Genomic DNA, 19,249 nt, shown 5'->3' with positions numbered 1-19,249 from the left:
TAATCCTCCCTAAAATTTATGAGTTGAATAGTATAATCCTGTCTCGTTTGTCAGATCAGGAAGCTGGGACCAGGAAAGGTGAAGAGACTAGACCATGATGAGTCAGAGTGGAGGCAGGATCGGAACACAGGCATTCTGGCCCAGAGCCCATTGTTCAACCACCACGCTACCTGTATTTCAGATCCCAATTTCCCTACAATCTAGTGGGTATCACAAAACAACTAAAAGAAGTCGAAATCCTTGCCAGGTGAGTAGATCAGGTTCATCAGGAAAGATTTCACAGAAGAAGGCAGATTTAAATAAGGCTGAAAGGTAGACTGAGTTTGATTTGGTGAAGAGGGGTATGAAGGGCCTTGCAGGGAAGGGAAGCTACACGAAAACTGCAAGGACTGGGACAAGAAACTGAACACTTGAGCTCTGGCAGAGAGTGTCTGCAGCCACTTGCAGGAGACCTTTATCTCCTAGGCCTCATACTTCTTCTTCTTCTTCTTCTTTTTAATGATTTTATTTATTTGAGAGAGAGAGGGCACGAGCAGGGTGGGGGCGAGGAGGGGCAGAGGGAGAGGGAGAAGCAAACTCCCCACTGGGATCATGACCTGAGCCAAAGGCAGATGCTTAACTGACTGAGCCACCCACACCCCCCTGGTATAAGGAATTTCGTCATAGCCTATGGGAAGCATTTATTATAATTCTCTGTGCAAGTATACACACACACACACACACACTGGTTAGCAATAAAGGAAATCACTGTTGGACCTGTTTTCCAAATTAATCTCTAGAGGTTTAATGTCATCAACTCCCCATTTTTTCCACAAATAAACTTGCCAAGAACCTTAAGTCATTTTTAAAAGCCAAACTAATATGTTGTCCATATGCCTTTGAATCATTTATTGTCTGCCCCTCAAGTTGCGATTTTCCAAGAATTATGTGATGACCAAAGAACATTTCAGCCTATTTGGGAGACTTTATAAAGCTTTCTCCTATGGCCTTATTCTTGACATTAAAAGACACTAATAAGTAATGACAAATATAACATTATTATTTGGAAATAAATGTTTGCATCTTTCTTCCTAAATAATCTACCTTAGATCACAGTCTTTCAATTGATCTCACAATATTAGGTAATTTTTTTCTCATTCTGATTTATGTGTTTATTTTGATTGCTAATTCAAAAATAATTTTGATTTTAAGTATATATTTTAAGTATAGAGATCCAAGTTTTAATTCAAATCTGAAAATTGTTAAATGCTTCCTTATATCTTACTGCCAACTACAAGCAAATGGGCAGAATTCCTTTCTCCAGGAATAACTTTTCCAGCATATTCTTTTTTATTATCAAAAGACTTTGCATGAAAACAGGAAGATAAGGTTTTCTCCTTAACTGAGCAAAACAATTGTCCCAATCTCTGTAAAATATTCTTCCTATGCCTCTAACCCTTGTAAGATAAAAGAAATGGTAGTATGCCCTTGGTCTTCCTGCTCCAGGAAGGAAAGGTGCTGTAGAAAAAGAATGGATTTTTTTCAACTTCGGTGGTTTGAGGACAAGTTATAATTCCAGTTTTGCAAAGGGCAAGGAAAATAATACGTAATTATTATATTGCTATCTGTGGGACACAAATGTATGCATGTAGTAGAAAAGAACTCACCAGGAAAATGAAGCACACTTTTAAAAGAATGCTATATTTTACTGCTTCTCCTTCTTTTGGCTTCTGGAATTTAACCTCCATCTGACCCACCTCCATTCTAATCACTCTGGCTCTGTTAGTGCTTCCTTAAAGTTATCTTCTCTTTTCTCTGAAATGAACAGCAGAGCCATTTTTTAATCAGCATATTTAAAGTTTATTTATCTATTTATACACAACCTTGTTCTAGAAAGGGCTTAAGGTGGCTTAAAAGGATCCATAACATACACCAAGAAATTAGTAACAGCAGAATCAGAGATGAAGCTTGTGTAAAAATGCTTATACAATCCTACTCCTTTAAGTCTGGGTGGACCACAAATTTGGCTCTAAGTTTTCTCACAGGCAGTCAGAAAAGGAAATTTAATTAGTTACATCATTTACAGTGTCCATAAAACAAAAACAAACCAATTACCCAAGTGAAGAACTCTTATTCCTAATACTAAGACCAGAAAGAAATTTCTCTTGAGAGGCTTCATAAAGAGGTCAGTGTATGATATAATAATCAGTGTTCTCAGTAGCAACCTAATTGGAGACACAAAGATGAATTTCACAGGGCTTTTTCTTATTATATTCAATATAGCAGATGGCATCACAGGAACTTAAAAACCAGGAAAATTGATTTTATCATGAGTTTGAGGGTTGGGGGTGGGCACAATATGATATGGTCAAGGTACTCAGCTCTCTCCTCTGCTAGGCAAAACCAAAGGATAAATTTTAAAACAACAGAATTTAGTCCAGTACCAAGAATGGCTTCAGAGAAATTCTAAAACCTCTAAAATTGTATGCGTTTCATGAATAGGTAAGTTCATTTTTCTTGACAGAGAAAACATAGTGTATCGGATCCTCAGTGTACACAGGCAATTCACAAAAGTTATGAACAATGTCTTAAGAAAATCTACGGAATTAAACATACTACAAATCCTTCATCGTATTCTGTATATTTACCCCCCCTGCCACCCCGCAGCCTAGCTTTTTTTCACCCTTCTGCAAAAAGGACCTTTTTTGTTTCCATTTGATCTCACAGCTTGGACAAGGGTTTCATCGTGGTTAAAAAGTTGCCTCCTGGGTGGAGAAAGAGGCTCCAGCAGAAATTCCGACACCAGGGGAAGGCAGATGGGTTCCTCAAAGGCTGCTGGGCACCGGAGTCTCCTAGTCAGGCTTCAGGGTGAGCCTTTCGAAGAGCTACTCGCTCAGCGCGGCCTGCGGGCCAGCCAGCCTGCAGAGGTTGGTCAGATGGTCACCCATCTTCTTGATGAGTTTCATCACCTCTTCCAGGAAATGGCTCTCCAGAAAGTCACAGAGACGAGGATCTGTGTTGGCAGAACCCAGGGCATGCAGATCCAGAAGGGCCTGGTTCAAGTTCTTCTCCAAGGCCATCACGGCTTCCATAGCATCCACGCTGCTAAGCCACTTATCTTCGGACAGATTCTGCTCATCCTGGTGGAGGGGGCAGCCACTCCACTGGTTTTGCATCTTCAAGAAGCGCGGCGCACCCTCATGCTTCTCCTCAGACAACTCCTGGAAGAAGTGGCCCGCGCCCTTCAGAGCTACATCGTTACCTTCAAAAAAAAAGCACAGAGCACAGTAGGTATAGGAGGCCTGCAGATGCAGGTTTACCAGGCGCTGGAGTGCAGCCTCCACCTCGGCGGAATAATCCTGGTGGATCTGGGCACTCATGGTTGGTTTGCGACGAGGAGCTAAGCACAAAACATGGTGCTTGCAGGTCCCGGAAATCGGAAGTCTGAGATAGCCAGGAACATGATTCCACCGGAAGTTGCTAATGGAAGGGGAGGGGCTAGAGGGTGGTGAGAGGTTGGCAGGAATAGGAGGAGGTGGGGAAGGGGTGGGAGTACCCAGTCTGTTCAATCCAAGAGACGGTTCTAGGGGGCTGCTGGGTGCACTCTGAGTTTAGCTTTTTTTTTTTTTTTTTTAAGATTTTATATATTTTTTCGACAGAGAGAGACACAGTGAGAGAGGGAACACAAGCAGGGGGAATGGGAGAGGAAGAAGCAGGCCTCCCGCGGACCAGGGAGCCCGATGTGGGGCTCGATCCCAGGACCCTGGGATCATGACCTGAGCCGAAGGCAGACGCTTAATAACTGAGCCACCCAGGCGCCCCTGAGTCTGGCTTTTGATAAGAATTTAATTCTTATTTCTTTCCTAATTATTAGAAACAAGTCTTTATCTGTCATTTTGCCCCAATTCTTACCATAATTCCAAGATGAGGTAATCTTGTTCATGGTCAGAACTTTAAATATTGATAGTGAAACACCTCCAATCTTCATTTCTTCATTTGTGATTTAAAACTCCCTTGTTTCTTATTTTAGAGTCTATAGGAATATATTGTTTTCTGTTCCTAATCCCTCATTGAGAGGGTGGCTGGTTTTTTCTGTTTTTATTTTTTTTTAATTTTTTAATTAACATATATTATTTGTTTCAGGGGTACAGGTCTGCGAATTGTGTAGGACTGATGAATCACAGAACTGAGAGGGTGACTGTTGGTTCCAGTTTGCCCAGAGCAGTCTTGTTGTCCTGGTGTCATTATTAACAGTGTCCCCTAATAAATAAATAAAATAAATAGTGTCCCCTTTCACACTGAAAAGGGTCCTTGTTTGGCATATACATTACATGGTCATCTTACTTATTAAGGTCAAAATCCACACTATAGAATGAGAAATGGAGAGCTTGCAAGACATTGAGTTTGGACACAATTCATTTCTATTTTATTAATTAATCACACAGTAAGAATCCCATTAAATTTTCTACTATCCAGCCTTCATTTTTTTCATGTGTTGATGCATTCATTCCTTCTAATAGAAGTTCTACTGTATACTATGTATGTGCCAGGTGCTTTGTTGGGTACTGGTGGCTTCTTGTGATTACCCAGATAGTCCACCATTAACTGAAACATGTCATGTGAAAGGGCACTAAAGATGAAAATGTAGACTTATGAATCCTACCAAAACAGAAAATAACCCATACAGGATGAGTTAGCTATTCTCAGTTGGAAGATGAAGGCAGAACTAGATGTTCTCATAGGGTCTCTTCCAGGTTTGTGATTTCATGCTTAGCATTTCATTCTCCTAAATACCACTTTCCTGGGGCTGTTTCACAATTAGAACACTTTCATGTGTTTTCTATCAAACAGGAAGGCATAGTCTCTTCAGGGTAAACGATATTTGAACCCAGAGAGGGGAGTTTTTCTCTAAACCTTGGACCCACTTCTAAATGAAAATAAAAATCCATTCTTTTGCAGCTACTTCCAAATTTTATTTTCTATATTGCTGGAAACCGACATCTTAAAATTTCAAAAAGAGTTCTGCAGTCTCCATTCACTGCTTAAGCTAAAATATGAGCACATATCCTGTATCTACATACGGGATATATTGTAAATTTTTTTCATGGAGGGTTGTTGTCCAAAAGTGTTCTCATGTTGCATTTGAGGTTTGCAAAAACTGTTAGAATTCGGGAATAGCACATTTTTCAATCCTGGAGGGAACCGGGTAAAATAGCAGTAGTTCTGCAGCCTTTCTGGCCTTGGTTCTAGGGCAAAAAAGAGGCCGGGGGTGAAGAGGAGGGGGAAAAACAAAAAATCAAACCCAGGAACAATGCTCACACATACTCAAATAGGAAAGAAGTTATGCAAGATGGAATACCCTCCAAATGATTGCAAAGAAAATATTCATTTTCTACCTTGCGCATAAACCATTAATCATCATACTGACCTTGTAATAAGAAAATGCTAAGTTTAGAGAAAACTTCACCATATAACATATTATCTGTGTTATAGCATGCCAGGCTCATTGAATATATTTCAATTTCCTATACATTTATTTATTCTTCTCAGAGAAAAAAAAAGTCTATATAAACCTTCTCAGATGAGATAGTTTTCTGCCTTGTGAAAATGTTAACAAATCTTCCCTCATCACTTTAGAGAGAAGAGAGTCAATGTTGGAACTGTACTCTGATAGGTAGCTAAGCACATAACTGTCAGAATCAGACTAATGTGGGCTCAAATCCCAGGTTTGCCACTTCCTCTGAGTGTGACCTTAGGCAGGTAGCACAAGCTCTTTGAGCCTCAGCTTTCTTTTTTTTCTTTTTAAAGATTTCATTTATTTATTTGAGAGAGAGAGAGAGAGAGCACGAGAAGGGGGAGGGTCAGAGGGAGAAGCAGACTCCTCGCTGAGCAGGGAGCCCGATGTGGGACTTGATCCCGGGACTCCAGGATCATGACCTGAGCCGAAGGCAAGTGCCTAACCAACTGAGCCACCCAGGCACCAGAGCCTCAGCTTTCTTGCCTGTAAAATGGGACTGGTATTATTTCACAAGTATACCACAAGGATTAAATGATATAATGCATGAGAAAACACTGCCAAACAAGTAGAAAGCACTCAAAAATAGTGGGAGGGATGGGGTGGCTGGGTGATAGACATTGGGGAGGGTATGTGCTATGGTGAGCACTGTGAATTGTGTAAGACTGTTGAATCACAGACTTGTGTAACAGCATATGTTAAAAAAAATAAGATAGCAGGAAGGGGAAAATGAAGGGGAGGAAATCGGAGCAGGAGACGAACCATGAGAGACTATGGACTCAGAAAAAAACTGAGGGTTCTAGAGGGGAGGGGGTGGGGGATGGGTTAGCCTAGTGATGGGTATTAAAGTAAAGAGGGCACGTGCTGAATGGAGCACTGGGTGTTATACGCAAACAATGAATCACGGAGCACTACATCAAAAACTAATGATATAATGTATGGTGATTAACATAACATAATAAAATAAAATAGTGCTGTATCATCAGTGAATTTTGCAGCAAAATTGTGGGGATCCTCTCAAACCCTGGTATCAGATTCATATCCCAATAGGTTTCTTTTTATTTAAATTCAATTAGCCAACATATCCCAATAGAATTTTGATCCAAGTTTCCTCACCATCGACCTGTTTGGCTGAATCACTATTCTCAATGGCAATGTCCTCTCAAGTATGAAAGCACCAAGGCATAGCCTTGGGTGCCAAAGATCTAATTCATTTAAAACATGAGCAAAACCAGCTTCTCTTACTTCCCTTGCCTAAGTGAGATTCAACAACAACTCCTGGGGTACTTTGTGGCTTTCTCGGCTGTGGAGGCAAGGGGAGCAGTGCCTACGTGGCAGAGGTTAATTTGTTTTCTCATTTCTCCAGCCCAAGATTATCATCCACTACAGCAAGAAACATCTAGTGAACACTGACTTTATAGGAGAGGGTAAGATTATGGAACATACCATGTGAATAATAAATTCATCTCCTCTCCCACTCAAATGTAGACTTTGGAATGCTTACGTCTTGGGTCAGATTCCCCAGAAGCAGACCTTGAAATGAAGATTCCTATGCAAGTGATTTATTGGTAAAGTGCTCCCTGGGGGAGACCAAAACAGAGTGGGGAGAGCAGCATGGAGAAAGAAAGGAAACCAAGGAGCAAGGTTGCAATTTCAGGAAAAGTCTGAGCTTCCTAGTAATCTGAAGGTTTAGCTTTGGAGTATAAATTACAACCAGTGTTTATTTCAAGGGAACTGGATTTTCATAGTCCTGTCCATTGGCTATGGGCATCCCCAGGGAAATATAAATTCCCATGGTCTTTGTACAGATGAGGCAACTCCAGTAGCACAAGGGGAAGCCAAAGGTGACAGGTGCTAGTCATTAGCAGAAAAGCACACCAGAACTGGGTGCTGAGCACACCAAACTGGTAAAAGTGATCCAACAGGGTTTGGGCAGGGCCTGTATAGTATCCACCACCAGCTTGCTTCCCTACTTGACCCTGGATGGTGCAGTGGAAACGAGAAACCCCAGTTAGTACGTTTTTGCCATGAATCCAACCGACGAAATGAAGACAAGATCATAGGTATTAACCTCTATGTATATCTCTCTGCTACTTCTATTTACAGGGAATACAGGAGTTTTGGAGTCTCCATCTGAAATCTCTTCTGCCAGCACTGAAAATCTGGAACTCTTTTCAGGGGTCTCATTTCCCCTCCAGGGGCCACATATTCCAGGCCAAAGAAGACCCAAAGCTCTAGCTAAGAAAGCATTTGCATGTTTTATCAGACCCTCTACTGTAACTGACAGGACTCCCTCTATTGGAACCACATATTGATTTGTTTAATAGCTGCACAGAAGTACTTAAAAGTGAAAACATCCCTAACAACCCAGAAACCGACAGGCTGTGAAATGGCTGCTTAAGAACCTGTCATCCAAACTGAACTCACCTGAAAACTGATGTTATACAAATAGCAACATGGTCTCTGTGTGCTTGTCATTTTTAAAAAAGGAACAGTAAGGGGTACAATTTAGTTCTGGGCTGTTCATCTACTGTAGACAAGGGACAGCTTGACATCAGGCACAGAGGTAAAACAGAAAGAGTTATTTTCTCTACCACAACGCACACACATGCACATGCATGCACATGCACACACACACACACACGCACACATGCGCATGCACATGTACACACACATAGCCTCCTCCTCATTCCACCTGCAACCCCCACTAAACTCTGAAGTGCACGAGAAGCTTGTCCACAGCCTAGCCCAGCACGTCCACCTCGCAAAACCTACCCTCCTTGTGCTTCCCACGGGCACCTGAAACAAGCAGTGGTTCTCAACTAGGGCTGATTTTGTTCCGCAGAAGACATTTGGCAATGTCTGGAGACATGTTTTGTTGTCATAACTAGGGGGAGGAGCCTCTTCTAGTTAATGGCTATGTAACTTTGGGCAAGTTACTTAACCTCTCTGAGTCTTACTCCCTTTAGCTCTAAATTACCAGTAATATTATCTACCTCTTAAGATTACTGTGAAGATTCAGTAAGAGAATACAAGGAATTTAATACCACCTCTGACACATAGTAGCTACTCAATAAATATTAGCTGCCTTCACTCCTTTTCCCTCTCCATCCTCTCAAATCTCTTGTGTCAGCTCTCTGTCTCACAATGAGTCCGATCCTTTCATTCTGGTTCTAACTTCCAAAAGAATATAAAATAAGTTCATCCCACATTTTCACTAATCGAAGACTCTCCTCTCCACCCAAATGGACCTGGCTTCTTCCACCCCTCCACATGCAGCCTGGATCTGTGGGTCTCTACTCTCTGGTCACTTTCCATAAGGAAGTAGGGTCCCCCCAAGGAGACAACTTTCAGCCACATCCACATCTGGGATGAAATATTTTTGAAGAACACATTCTTTTAATTTTGATGCATGTGGATCAAAATGGGTTCTTTATGGAATAGTGTTCTCTTTTAACATAAAGAACGAAATCTGTCTAGTCAGAAAAGCAAGGCAGGAAATGATTTTCTCTTTCCTTATCATGCTCCGTTTTAACTCTTGAAACTGTTTCTTCTAACTTGTACTTGCCCTTTAGCCCTCCACAATTGGAAAACTACTTTTTGTTATTTTTTAAAAGTAAAATTGTAATGTTTCATAGAAAGAAACAAGATTCACATTCCAAATGGAGGTGGTGTCATATTTCAGAAGGTCTGGTAAATCTGCCCTTAGTGGTTGCCAAGAGGTGGGTTGGACAGACCCAGCTTGAGCTGGAAAGAACATCCAGCCTTGAAACCTGAAGTGGCAACTTTTGCAATGCTAACCCCCCCTTTCCCTGCTTGAAGCCCCTCAATGTTCCTTCTGGTCACGCTGACATCTGGCTGGAGAACAGAGTCATCCAGCAAGAGATTTTGCTTTTCATTACCTATAACATGATCTCATTTTTGTAAATGTATGTGTGTGTGTAAAGACACATACCAAAATGTTAACAGTGGTCTGTATGTTTGTGTGACCAATTTACTTTTTTGTTTTCTATATTATCTGATTTGGGGGGCACTGAGCATATACTTAAAATTATTGCAGAGAAATTTTAAAAAAAGACCTGTTTCTATCTTCAAAGAAAAGGAAAAACTTGCTTTCCTGTCTCAAGTATATCATATGATCTTGGTCCACAAATCAATGAATGGGACTCAGTGTTGTCTCCTGAAGCTAGAGCTGGCTTGATGAGTAGCATCCTCCAGCCTGGTGGGTACCAAGGTACTTTACAAGCGAGAAATTAAAATTCAGGAAAATGAAGGGCTTCTCTCTCCATGTTCCCTCCACTACTCCCTTGGGACTTCATGGGTAATCCTTCTACCCCCTACTAGCCACCAATAACCCGAGCTGCAGCCTGAGGACTGGGAAGAAAGCAAAATCCCCCCTGGGACTGAGTTGGCTCACAGGGCAGGGATCCTGCCTTATATTTCTTCCTTATTCCCTGCTGGGCCTGGCAGTATGATCGACACAAAGAATCACAGATTCTCAGGGACGATGAAACCACAAAGGTCATTTGATCCCAGTTCTTATCCCCATTGTCAATGCTTAATAATTACCTGATGAGCAAATTAAATGTGGCTACTGGTCACTTCAGTTGCTCAAGAGGTTGGAGCCACAGAGTTAGATGCCCCAGTTCACTCAGACACCATCCCCAGCCAGTCCTCTCTGCCAGTGTCCCAGGAATACAAAGACACGACTTGGCATTTATACCTCCACGAGTGGGACAGGAGAAGGGGCCCCTGACCCGAGGTGGGACCAGCACCAACAACAGGTCCCATTTACAGCTTCTGGAACCGGTGATGGCTGCGTGTTTGGCATCAGTACAAGTCTCCCCTCCTGTGGTCCCCCTGCCCCCTCCTTAGGGTGCATGCACATGGCTGCAGGCCAAAACACAGCACTGTTCACCAGTTTGAGATAACGAAATATCTATCTGGGCCTGACTCTCTATATAAGCACCAGATGGTAATGATTAAAATTAAATTAAATTAATGTTTGACAGTCCGTGAAGGGCATAAATTGCATGGTGTGCTGGTTGTCCAATCTGTCATCTTGTTTCCCTTGGCTCAGGTCAACAAACAACAGCTGAAAGCTCCCTCTCTGGGTCAAACAGTAGCTTATTTCTCTGCTATGGAAATGGCTGCTCAGTTTACTAAGTTGAAGGGTCCTAGGTTGCCAAAATCATGATTAAGATGCCTTAAAAGGCAGAGAATTCTATCTTCTCCCCACAATCTCCAGCAACCATCTCCCAAACACACTGTAATGGCCATTACTGGTTAAAATTCAGAAATGGGGACATCTGAACCTGGCCTAAGCTCAAACCACTGCCAAAATCACAAAGCAATTTCCAGCTCTAATGACAGCTTTCTTCATTCACATGGTTTCTAGAGCATGTGGGCAGTGCTGATGTGTTATCAAGTTGCAAAAGAATCCATGGTATCACATTTTAAAATCACCCATCTGCCAAGTACTCCCTTCCAAAGAACTTTCAGATTTAGACTTTCGCTCCTTCCCCGGTGTTATGCGGGAATCAGGGTTCCAATATTTACATTGTCTTTTTACCTACTGACATCCAAAGTCTCACTTCAACCTTTGTACTTTTGCATAAGAACTTTAATGAAATTTTCAAACTGTTCAGCATATATTCTTTGGTGGCCAGGATCTGTTTCTCTTTGTGTAAGCCAAATAGAATAAGCAAATGAGGCACACACAAAGTGGTGGAAGCCGGGATGTACTACCACCCAGATGGCCCTTCAGGAATGAAACACTTATTCCCCAAGCCGCCTGGAGAGCTGCTGGAGGGTGGCCCTCAGCTGTCAGCCCACTTTGGAGATGGCTTCTGCTGAAGAAAACTGCCTCACCCCAGATCTCATCTCCTTCTGAGGGCAGCCCACATATCCCAGTATGCCAAACACGCAGCCATCACTGGTTCCAGAAGCTGGGGGACAACTCTAAGGAGCCCGCTTTCCCTCCTATTTTCTCTGCCTGGGCTTGTCTTCCAGATTATATATTTTTTATTAAAGATTTTATCTATTTATTTAAGAGAGAGAGAGCACAAGCAGGGGGAGGGACAGAGGGAGAGGGAGAAGCAGACTCCCCACTGAGTGGGGAGCCCAACACGGGCCTCAAGCCCAGGACCCCGAGATCAAGACCTGAGCTGAAATCAAAAGTTGGATCCTTAACCGACTGAGCCACCCAGGCGTCCCTGTCTCCCAGATTGTTGCTTGACTCCCTCTCCTACTTTATTCAGGTCTCTGCTCAAATGTCACTTCATCAGAAAGGCTTCTCCTGATCATTTTTCCTAAAGTAGCGCACACTCCCCACTTCCCTGCAGTGCCCCCTCCATAGCTCCCTGTGCCCTTGTCATGCTTTTGTTTTCTTCACAACTCTTACCACTCCCTGACATTATTTAGATATTTATTTATTATTTTGCTTATCACCTGTCTCCCCACTAGTATATAAGCTCTGTGATATCTGGGACTTTAGCTGTTTTGTTCATTTTTTTATCTCCACTACCTAGAAAAAAGGCCTAGCACATATAAAAAGGGTAAATATTTGTATTTTTTGCTCAGTAAATATATGTGAATCAATAAATGAATGATTAGTCTCCTAATATCTTGGCTACTTCCTAGTATTTACACTACCTAGCTCTCACCCTTCATATCCTAAGAATCAGAGTCCTGCCAGGGAAGCATAATAGTCAAGAACATAGGCTTTGGAATTAGGCTGACTTACTCACCTAGTTCACACACAATTACATAGCTCTTAAGCTGTGTCAGGCATTGCTCTTGGCACTTTATTTTTTTAGGATTTTTATTTATTTATTTGAGAGAGAGAACACTAGTGGGGGCAGGAGCAGAGAGAGAAGGAGTTGCAGACTCTCTGCTGAGCAGGGAGCCTGACGCAGGGCTTGATCCCAGGACCCTGGGACCATGAGCAGAGCTGAAGGTAGACATCCAACCAACTGAGCCATCCAGGTGCCCCACTCTTGGCACTTTAATATAAATGCACTTAATGCTCATAATAGCCATAAGAAGTAGGTATTATTATTATACCCTTTTAAGGAAAATTTGAGAGAGAGGGAAAAAAAACGCATGGGGGAGCGGTGAGGGGCAGAGGGAGAGAGAATCTCAAGCCAACTTTCCAGCTGAGCATGAAGCCTGACACAGGGTCGATCTCATGACCTGAGCTAAAATCAAGAGTTGGATGCTCAGCCAACTGAGCCACCCAGGTGCCCCTTATTATCCCCTTTTTAAAGATGAAGATCCTAAGCAATAGAGAGGTTAAGTATTTGCCCCAGGTCACACATCTAGTAAAAGTCAGAATTTGAACCCAGAAAATCTGTCTCCAGAATGTCTGCCACTTACCAACTGTGTAATTTTGAGTAAGTTCCTCTCTGAATTGGTTTGTTTGCCCATGAAAATGAAGATCATAATGCCTGCCACATGGAATTGTAAGCAAGAAATGAGATGATGTGTGTCAAGTGCACAGAGGGGTCCTTGATCCACATAAGTACTTAATAAAGGTAGTTGTCATTATTTTCCCCCTGCATCCCAACAGACTGCATGAACTTCCAAGTATTAGCCCCACCTGACTTTTGTTTCATTTTGGATGCCCTATATCGACTGCATGACCCTTGCTGAAGGCCCTGGATGATATATATCCACTCGCCATTCTGATGCTCCATGGACAGCCCCAGCCTGTGTCACACCCCCACCCCCCACCTGCCACTTGACTCCAACCTAGCTTGCCTTACCCCTATAGACAGATGTAGGGCCAGATCCAGAACACTTGGCTTATGCCCTTCCTTGTCAGATCTCAGAATAAAATGATCCTTAGAGGCAGAAGCAGCAAAATTCGGGTGGCATAACTTGCCTTCAACAACTAGCCGTAGAGTTCTTTTGGGTTCCCACTACCTAGTATGATCACTCAGATAAGCCATGGTGGCCCCAATTTGACCAGGTATGGTGGCCACTTTCATGCCCTGCCCAGATCCCCCTTTAGTGAAGTCCTTGTTGTCACAGTTGCTAGGAGTCCTGGTGGTAGAGAGACAACTGTCAGTTCTTAGTCCCCTTAAGGGTTGCCTCAGCTACAGAGAGGCACCTTGGCCAAAAGGCAGTTTCCTTGATGACCTTCTGAGGTTGTCCATATCCAGTAACAAATCAGTGAGGGAAGAGAAATTCCTACCATTGTGGCTCAACTGAATACAACTCTGAAGGGCCATTCTAGCTCCAGAGCTACTTGTAGGTTAGCCAAGGCTGTTGCTGGGCCTGCATCACAGCCCAGCTTCTCCCTGTGCCCACTCCCGCTTCCTTCTCCTCCTTTTCCCAGGTGTTGATCCCAAGGGCATGCCCTAATATGCATCCTGCCGCCTATGCTCTATCTCAGAGTTGGCTTCCCAGAAAGCCCAGCCTATAACACAAGACCTAGTTCAATTCACTCATACTCACTGTCAGGGTCTCTGCATTCTTCCAGAAACTATTAAACCCAGGAGACAAAATAGCCTCCCAGGATTACAGCTCCCTGGCCAATCCCCCACCTCATCCCCAATCATTTTTTTTTAACTTTTTCTCAGAGGTATGTCTAGTCTAGTCTGCCTGCTTACACAAGCATGTAAGTGAAGCCAGAAAAATGATCTTCCCTGATGCTTATTAATCAATTTTTGGCCTACTGTTCATCACCTCAGCTCAGGGCTTCTCTTTCCTCAAGGAAATGAGACAGATGATCATGGCTTGCCACACAACACTGGTTCTTTACTTTGACCTCATGAGTCTTAGGACGATTTATCAGCAAACAAGCTCATTTAACTATAAGTCAGAAGCAGAGAGTCAGTCATTAAGGGAATATAAACAACTAGGTGCTTTACCCATTCTGTAAAGCTGATATATTTATAAACATGCCCTTGGGCAAGGGTCAGCCTCAATGATAGCCCCTTTGGGAGTAACAAATCCCAAACCACTTATTTGTTATGACTATAAATGACATCTTGATCTGAGTAATCATTAAAATATCTGTACTTTTAATGGCCCATAAAATGTTAACATACTTCTCTATATCAGATTTCCTACACTACAACTGTATGAACCTCATAGCTTCCATTTGATCTTCTAGATAAAATAACTGCTCTATTTAAGTGTGCAGCACTGTGTGTTTCATAAATTTCATAAAGTATAAAAATGCAGCAGAGTATAAATGTTTTTTTAAAGATTTTCTGTGGGAAGATACTTTATCTCATTAAGCAGGTTTTCCTAAGTAAATCCTTTGCTCTCGCAGCATGCAACCTAATTCTTAAAAGGGAATTAAAAGAATACTTGACAGTCCATTGGTTTCTCATGCTGGTTTTTGTTTTATTATGTCCCTTTGGAAATACAGTTTCATTTTTGATCCTAGACTGTGTCTAGATATCCAAAATGGAACTGGTATTGTTAGGCAGGCACGGATACTGATCAATATTCTGTCCTTTATAGTGAACGATGATATGATTTATGCTGACCTCAATCTGTATGGACAACTACAGCTGTAAAAACAGATGCTACTCTCCCAGGCCCATCCCAGCCATATGCTTTGATTCAGGGTTCTGGGCACTTGGCAGAGATAGGTATTTTGTGTAAGTCAGACTCTGATACACCTGGACTATCTGAAGATCATTTTAAAAAAGTTATGATTCACTGCTGGTGGGGCTACCTGCCTCTGTTGCCTCCCAGGATTTTACAACTCCTATGGCTCATGCTCTGAGATTATGCTTTTGTGCCCCAGATACTTATAACCACCTTATTTCAGGCCCCCCGTAAAGTAGTTACTTGGATCACTGGTACAGTGAATTGATAAGGACTTTTAAAAAATATTCAGTATTTTGGGGCACCTGGGTGGCTCCCTCTGTTAAGCCTTTGCCTTCGGCTCAGGTCATGATCTTGGGGTCCTGGGATCAAGCCCCGCCCCCATCTGGGGTTGGGCTCCCTGCTCAGCAGGAAGCCTGCTTCTCCCTCTCCCTCTGCCCCTCCTCCCACTCCCCCACCCCCGCTCGTGCTCTCTCTCTCACTCTGCTTTCTCAAATAAATAAAAACTTTAAAAAATTATTTGGTATTTTAAAAATCATGGTTGTGTACATCACTACAGGGGAAACTAGTGCAATTTAACATCTTCCCATAGGAGCTTCAGATTTATTGGCGGAGACAAAATGAAAACAGAGTGATGTTTGCCATCATTGAAATGGGTTGAGTTGAATGATTACTCATATAATCTGAAAGTGAATCATGGGGGTCCTTATTAAAATGCAGTCCCCATCACAGATCTATTGAATAAGAATCTCTGGATTGGTATTGATATCTGCATCTTTAACAAGCTTTCCAAGTGATTCTCATGCACATCAAATGTTAAGAACCATTACCCCAGAGATGGATTTCAGCCTAAGCATGTTTCCTACCCCGCCACTAGTTAGTGACTCTCTGTGTTTTGGAAGGAAATGGCAGCAATCAGTGATTATCACCACCAAAATATGCCATTAATCATCAAAATGATGACACTGATGCCCCACCCAGAAACCTTTACCAGTCTAGTGAACCCATCCTCAGCTACTGACTCCATCTTACCCAGAGCCAAGACTGGCTCTGTTTATTTGCTATTTCGCAGCTATGAGTGTTAGCTGCTAACAGCTCACAGCTGCATTCTTCTCTGGAGAAGTGTTCTAAACTGACAAAGCCACCTCATCTAGAGATGCCTAAGAGGTTATATAGCCACCAACACAGCAAATGACTAGTATGAAGGAGGAAAAGACCAACTCCTTTGCCTCAATGGAGACAATTCTGTGGTATCATCTTTGCTCTAGAGCTCTCCATATAATCAGGGTGATGCTAGGCTTCTGTTGAGTCCACCTCTTTGCTTAGGTTCTTCTCCTGCCTTTCCTTCTTCCTTCATGTCCTTCTTTGGAGGTTTCTCCTGAGAACACTCCCTCAATAGAATCCCTGTCTCATTCTCTTTTAGGTTACTCTACCTAAGGTACTATTGTTACTCAGAAGTTGAGGAGGCTTTTCAAAGTGAAAAAAATGTTATAAAAATAACAAAAGAGACTCTGTGAATAAATACACGGATATAGTTGTAGACAGATTTAAGAGAAGTAGGAGGTTCTGGTTCTAAGTAAAATGGGGGTAACTACACCCTGTTCATCCCACTCAATGCAGCTATAAAACCTGGAAAGAATGTATAAGGCAGCTATTTGAGGACCCTGAGAAGTACACTGTAGCTATGCAATGTAGATTTCCCATGCAGGGAAAGAAAACAAACCAGAATCCAAAGTACTAACTGGTGATGAGTTTATTGTTTACTTTTCTTCTGCTATCCCTGGCTTAGATGCAAGGCAGCCCCAAACCTGCAAGTGGGACCTAGGGCATGGATAAAGAGAGCTCCAGGAGAAGCCCTCTTGTTTTGTCTGGAAGGGGAAGAAAAAGATCTCTTGATGCTTACAGACAGTGGGAGAAATCTCCCAGGGTTTTCTTTTTTTCCTTTTCTCTGTTCTCTTGCACTCCAGGAAATCCTGAAGTAGCAGCAGCCGCAGAGACAGCACCAGCAATGGGGGCCTACAGGTGTCCAAAATTCTGAGGGAGGAGAACCATTATATCTGATCAGAATAGCTCTGTCCCAAGAAGATGTGGTGAATCCCCATTGCTGTTTTTTCCTACTGCTTGGTCTCAGACATGGGTACAACTGTGGGAAGTGCACAGCACAGCATCACAGCCAAAAGCTCATCTTTCTGGGGTTAGAGACTGAAAGGTGAGCTCCAGGGAAGAAAAAGGAATGGGGAAATGTTGAAGAGGGTACAGCTTGGGAAAACAACCCCATAAAATTGTTTATGAACATGTAAGCTCAGTCTTTAGCTGTGTATATGTGAATCTGACCCTAAACAATATAACAATGATTTTGAGAACTGAATTATGGGTTGGAACACTGCCCAGGTCCCAGATTGGCCACTGGGTGGCACACACATGTGATAGAGTTGAATAGTGCTACAAAGGCTTTGTGATTAAACTGACATTAGAACTTACATTAGGAACACAATCCACAGAAGGCTCATTGGAATGTGTGGTCTGAACTCAAACAAACCAATTGCCTCTTAATAATATCTACATTCCCCACAGGATTTAAACAAGACCCAGAAACTCATAACACAGAGTCTCCCAAAATATCCAGAATAAAATCTAAAATTACTCACCGTACAAGGAAGCAGGAACAATCTCAACTCACATGGGAAAATACAACCAACAGACACCAATGCCAAGATGACACATGTTGGAAATACCGGACAAAAGCTTTAAAAGATAACTATTATTGGGGTCGGCAGAGCAAGATGGCGGAGGAGTAGGAGACCTGGATTCCGTCTGGTCTCAGGAATTCAACTGAATAGGGATCAAACCATTCTGAACACCTACGAACTCAACAGGAGATCCAAGAAGAGAGTAGCAACAATTCTCTGAACAGAAAAGTGACCACTTTCTGGAAGGTAGGACCTGCGGAGAAGTGAATCCGAGGCGATATTCGGGAGGATAGACGGCGGGGGAGGGGGCCTCCGTCGGCCGCTTCTGGCAAGTGCTAGAGCCGCGGGGCACAAAATCGGACCTTTTAGAAGTTGGCTCGGCGGAGGGACGTCGCTGCAGTGGCTAAGCGGGGGGTGGAATCCTCCCTGGACAGTGTGGTCTCAGGACCCTTGGGGTCACAGAGAGACCGGGGGTGCCTGAGTGCGCCAGAGCTCCCAGGTATCAGAGCGGGGAAGCCGGCTGCAGAGACGGAGCTGAGGCGCGGGCTCTCAGCTTGGGGTGGCCATAAACTGTGATCCGCGGCCCAGTCGGGCCACTGCTCCTGCAGCAGGGACCCAACAGGCGGCAGATCCGGGGAGACTCCCCTTCCTTCCCGGGGAGGAGCGGCGCCGGAGCGCACCGCAGGGATCTGCTGGGTTTGGAGACTCCACACGGGCTCGGGTGCCGGAGATAGCAACGCTCGGTCACAGGCCAGGTGAGCACGGAGTGCGGCCGGAGACCGGGGACAAGGGAGTGACTAACTGCTTTTCTCTGGGGGCGCGCTGAGGAGCAGGGCCCCGAGTTCTCAGCTCCCCTGGGCGGAGATTGGGAGGCCGCCATGTTCACCCTGGTCCTCCAAAGCTGTACCAAGAGCTTACAGGGAACAAAAGCTCCCGAGAGCAAACCCGAGCAGCTTGCTTAGCCTGGACTCACAAGGGTGGGGCAATTCCGCCTCCAGGCAAAGACTTTTGGGAACCACGGCAACAGGCCCCTCCCCCAGAAGATCAGCACGAACAGCCAGCAAGCCAAGACCAAGTTTACCGATCAAGGAGAACGGGAGAACTCCAGCGCTAGGGGAATACTGCACATAGAATTCATGGCTTTTTTTACTATGATTCATTAGTTTTTCAAAGTTAATTTTTTAACTGTTTTTTTTTTAATTTTTCTTTTTCCCTTTTTCAAACAACATCTTATCAATCCCTTTTTTAGAAAAACATTTTTTATTTTTCATTTTTAGAGTCATATTTTATCCCTTCAGAGTAGTCACCCTTATTTTTGGCATATATATATAAGTTGTTCTCTCTTTAAAATTTTAAGATACAGTTTCTTCTAACAGATCAAAATATACCCTAAATCACTAGTATATGCTTTGGTTCTAGTCTCCTGCCTGATCACATTCTCTCCCTTTTTTTTTCTTTTTTTTTTTTAAATCTTCTTTCTTTTTTCAAACAACTTCTT

General features: G+C 43.1%; 1 protein-coding gene across 1 annotated transcript; it reads right to left on the bottom strand.

The window, feature by feature from the left end:
* Nucleotides 1-1,831: 1,831 nt before the first annotated feature.
* LOC113930902 (ferritin light chain-like) lies at nucleotides 1,832-3,359 on the bottom strand. Its single transcript, XM_035725621.1, has one exon. It carries the CDS (start codon nucleotides 3,357-3,359, stop codon nucleotides 2,865-2,867), a length of 495 nt encoding a protein of 164 aa, XP_035581514.1. The 3' UTR covers nucleotides 1,832-2,864.
* Nucleotides 3,360-19,249: the final 15,890 nt, after the last annotated feature.

This window comes from Zalophus californianus, chromosome X (genome assembly GCF_009762305.2).
Source record: "Zalophus californianus isolate mZalCal1 chromosome X, mZalCal1.pri.v2, whole genome shotgun sequence".
NCBI classification, from domain to species: Eukaryota; Metazoa; Chordata; class Mammalia; order Carnivora; family Otariidae; genus Zalophus; species Zalophus californianus.
The sequence above is the reverse complement of the archived record's forward strand: the minus strand, read 5'-3'. Positions and strand labels throughout refer to the sequence as shown.